We start from the raw sequence: 4231 nt of genomic DNA, 5'->3' as shown, positions 1-4231 counted from the left end.
ATATATTTGACATGTACCCATTTTTCACCTGGTTACACATGTCTACATGCCTAAATGCACTGAGTTGCCGCCATGTGATTGGCTGATTAGAAATTAAGTGTTAACGAGCAGTTGGACAGGTGTACCTAATAAAGTGGCCGGTGAGTGTATAAAAGAATAAGAAATAAGAAACACTTTTTCACACTCCTATATTAAATAGAGACGTATTGATTCTTAGCTCATTTACTTTAAAAACACTGCATAATTGCTATTTTCTTGCCATACATATCATCAGCTTATAAAAATATAACCAAAAACCAGTTCGAACACAATATAATATAAAAACCTTCAAAAAAAATGAATCCAGCAAAATTACTTTTAGGTAAATGTTATCATCTCAGTTTTTTCTTAGTTAAACAGAAGTCAGTTTGTTATTTTAATCATTGCTTTTCATTTGTTACAAACATTAACATTTTCTATCATTCATCTTTAAACTGTGAAGATACCTATTCATTCAAAACATATGTTTATGATAAGTCAGTTTTTGTAATTCTTAAAGTTTGATTTAGTATATGTTACACAAATGAATAGGAGCTTTATCACTAAAGTGTTTATTTTTTTTGATTGTTAGATTTTTGAAGATTTAGTCACCAAATGGCTAATCCCAATCCATACTCTGGTGTTTCCCTCATGAGTCTCTCATGCTGTTGATGGACTCAAGCTCAAACATCTCAAACATCTTGGGCAGCAGCTGCCGACAGATGTTTTTTTTTTTTTCCTCTGCTGCTTACTTTCAATAGGCTTTGCATATCAGCACCTGAACCATTCGTCCAGCAGCTGTAAGCTGTAAGACGAGAGACTCTGTAGAGGCAGATGAATCATATTCAGGTCAGCAGCGAACTAAATAGCCTGCAGGTAGGAAAACACCAGATAAGATGGGACGGCGCTAACTGGTTTGTATCAAACAAACATTTATAATCGAAGACTCAATGAAAACAAACATCCCTCTGAGATATCTGAATGTGGTTCCTTTCCTGGCCGGTGTCTCGGGTTCAGACCAGCAGCTGCTGAGGTGACAGGAGCCAGCTCGCTGTTTGAGATCTCTTAAGAAAAGGACTTGTTAGCTCATACATTACCACAATCAGGCCTGGCTGTCTTAAGCCACAATTAATCACAGCCCTGGCACGCGCAGATAGCAGAGCAACACACTGTTTCTTAATTAAAAGCAAACAGATTAAAAATGATTAATAAGGGCATTAAATGTTTTTGTGGACCTCAAGCATGACTGTTCAAGAGAAGTAGGAGCCTATTAACCCCCCATCCCCACCCCGCCCCCCTCACACACACCCCACCACCGCCCCTCACTACCAAATCTTTGTTAAGCCCTCCAGCCTGGCTTTGTTTGGGATCAGAAATGCCAACACTCATGAATACTAATTTTCCTAACAGGCACAGTCAACAAGACTTCAAGCTCTCAATTTTTTGTCAGTCATTGTTGATATTTGTTGATTTCAAAATGTTTTTTTTTTCATATGTACAGTATATATACTGTATGTAGTACATACATTTACATTAGCTTCATTATCTTTTTTTTTGTTGTTGTTTGCCACGAGGTCACACTCCCATCCCAAAAGAATAATACTGGTTTCTCTTTTTTTTAATTCTATAAAGGCTTTTTGCTCACTATGATTCATCCTCTGTCCTTCAWCGCCTTTAGGCTTATCTGTGGGATAACAATGAAGAAGTGGTGGGATGGCTGGAGAGGCAGCTAGCAGAAGAAGAGGGCGCAAGATCCATTATTGACGAAAACATCAAGTATATCCGCCGAGATCACCTCCTCAAGCAGATTCGCAGGTGATCATTTTTAACAATGACGCTTTAATGCAATAAAACCTTTAATAAAAAGCTCATTTTCAGCCTTTTTTTTTTTTTTTGGTCTTCTTCCAGCCTCGTTCAAGCTAATCCCGAAGTAGCTATGGATTCCATTGTTCACATGACCCAGCACATCTCACCTACGCAGAGAGCCGAGGTGGTGCGTATCCTATCCACTATGGAGACGTCAGCCTCCTCCTAACAGCCTCTAATCACCCTCACTGGCTGGGACGCAGCTCGGTACCCGACGGCAGCCAGGAGAGCCCAGGCTCAGCCAGCTCTGCTCCTCTCTGAGARCTGGGCTGGAAACTGAGGCAAGAGGAGCCAATGTGACGGACCCCTGGCAGCTGCCAGGTTACTGATGAATTGTTGGCAATGATTCTCTGCAAGATTTTAGGTGATTGGCATTAGCTATTGTAAATGAGCTTGTGTGTGTTAGTTTTCACTTAGGTTTGTGAATTTTTGGTTTTAAGTGCAGTTTCAAAAAGACATTGTGAGTTACATTGTGACTAGTATTTAAAAATGTGCTAAGAGTTTACAAAGAAGGCTTGAAAGGATGCTTCCATATTAATCACTGGCTTCCATCCTTTTGACCTGGAGTGTGCACAGTAATATTTTTAGCCCTGATAAAATGCACCTTGCTTTGTGACATATGCTTGTTAAGATTTACAAGTGTTTTGATGACAAGCTCACCGCTGACAACACATCACCTGGGGAGTTTGCCAAAATGGGCCGAGGGGGTGTTGCTCGACTAAATGAGAAGCACTTAGTTACTGAACAAAGACGGGGAACACTAAAGCAGATTTTGGCCGAGGTCGCCCAGCAGGGAGCGGGGACAAGGGTCCCTTTTAGACCCCGACTGTTTCACAGTTACCCTGCAGTGAGCAGTGGGCACCTCGCCTCACAACAAAACCACAGCTGTCCCTTCTGTTCTCACGCCACACATGCTGCTTAACAGGCACTTTAGTGCTTACTGTTCCCTCACACTGCAGCCAGAATCAGACCTGCACCGTTTGCACTGCTGCAGATCCCAGACAAACATGGAAAGGTGCGCACGCACAAAGTGACACAAACTGTAACGCGCACAGAACGAATCAAAGCTTGAATAAGAAACGCAAATGGATACATTTACAGTGGATAAACGGCAAAATAATTACTTTTTAGAACATAGTTGTAGTTGCTTTTGCACATTTGAGCACCACAACAGCTTTAGATCTTTAACCAAAGATACTTCAGTGAATTTACTTAGTCAATAAATATTAATAAATATTTATCCTAAAATAAACCCTGCTCTTCACCTGAACATGTTAGACGTTGGTGTCTGATTTTAACTCAATTCCATTAATATGTTTATATTTATAGTTATGTTTCTGAATTGTTACTTATTAATAATTCCTGAAGGCAAAAATCTGAATTACATATTACCGTTTTGAGTTTGTTACTAAAAGGCAAGAAAACACTTTCATAAAAAAACATATCAAAACAACTTTGCATTGTTTTTACTTGTTTGTTTTTGTTGAAATGCTACTGAATTTGTAGACAGTTTTGTGCCTTCTCTGTGTTCATATTCAACTGTAGACCAGATGCTTCATAAGTAACGTTTTTGTTATTTTTATTTTTAATTTTTTTTTTGTCTAAGGATGGAGTTAAGTTGATGAGTGATAAGCTCTAAATGTCCTTAACTCTAATAAAGCTTATCAACTTGGTTCAAAGTGTGTTTGTGCAAAAAAAAAAAAAAAGACTTCATGTTCTACTAAAAAGCATTTAATAACCAAGCAAACTCAAGTTTTCAAGAATTTGCACTAATTTAATTTGACAAAAATMTCCATATATTGATGATTCATGACAGATAATCACATCACAGGAAGCCTCATTAATTTTCAGCAGTCAGAACAAAGTTTGTCAGTCCAGAGAGACGTTATCTGATTACTCAAATCCACAGATAATTATTAAAGTAGCATTTTCTTTCTGGGTTATAAACTTCAACAGTATTAAGGAGGATGAAGCAGATCAAACAAATATTGAGGGATCTATTTCATCCTTTTTTCTGTTTCTTTTATATCATCCCCTTGGCTCTGTCAACTCTATTACCATCCAACCAACAAATATGTAAGACAAATTGAGTTGCATGCACCCAATACCCACCACAATTATAGCAGACCCAATAAGAAAATGAGTCATTTGGATGTATAATTGGAAATGTGCCTTGCTTGGTCTCCCAGGTCTCCCAGAGGGTTTTGCTCATTTGTGGTGGCACGCAAGGCTGGCTAATTCTGCTTTTAATCACTGACAAACTGCAGAATCAGGTTAGTCCTCAGCCACCAAAGGAAGAGGAAGAGTTTGCTAATACTTTCAAGAAATTACCAAATTGCTAGTTAAC

The 4231-nt window shown here is 38.6% G+C and overlaps 1 protein-coding gene across 6 annotated transcripts in view; it reads left to right on the top strand.

The window, feature by feature from the left end:
• Positions 1–3557, top strand: part of acaca (acetyl-CoA carboxylase alpha) — a 34921-nt gene extending 31364 nt beyond the window's left edge. For all 6 annotated transcript variants that reach the window (XM_014006827.1, XM_014006825.1, XM_014006826.1 and 3 more), the window contains 2 exons: positions 1697–1833; positions 1927–3557. In XM_014006827.1, the coding sequence (XP_013862281.1) occupies positions 1697–1833; positions 1927–2053 (264 nt within the window). In that variant the 3' untranslated portion in view covers positions 2054–3557. The remainder of the gene's footprint in view (positions 1–1696; positions 1834–1926) is intronic.
• The last annotated feature ends 674 nt before the right edge of the window (positions 3558–4231 follow it).

Source organism: Austrofundulus limnaeus, unplaced genomic scaffold, assembly GCF_001266775.1.
Source record: "Austrofundulus limnaeus strain Quisiro unplaced genomic scaffold, Austrofundulus_limnaeus-1.0 Scaffold37, whole genome shotgun sequence".
NCBI lineage: Eukaryota > Metazoa > Chordata > Actinopteri > Cyprinodontiformes > Rivulidae > Austrofundulus > Austrofundulus limnaeus.
Note: the sequence above shows the minus strand (reverse complement) of the source record. Positions and strands in the feature narration are given on the sequence as shown.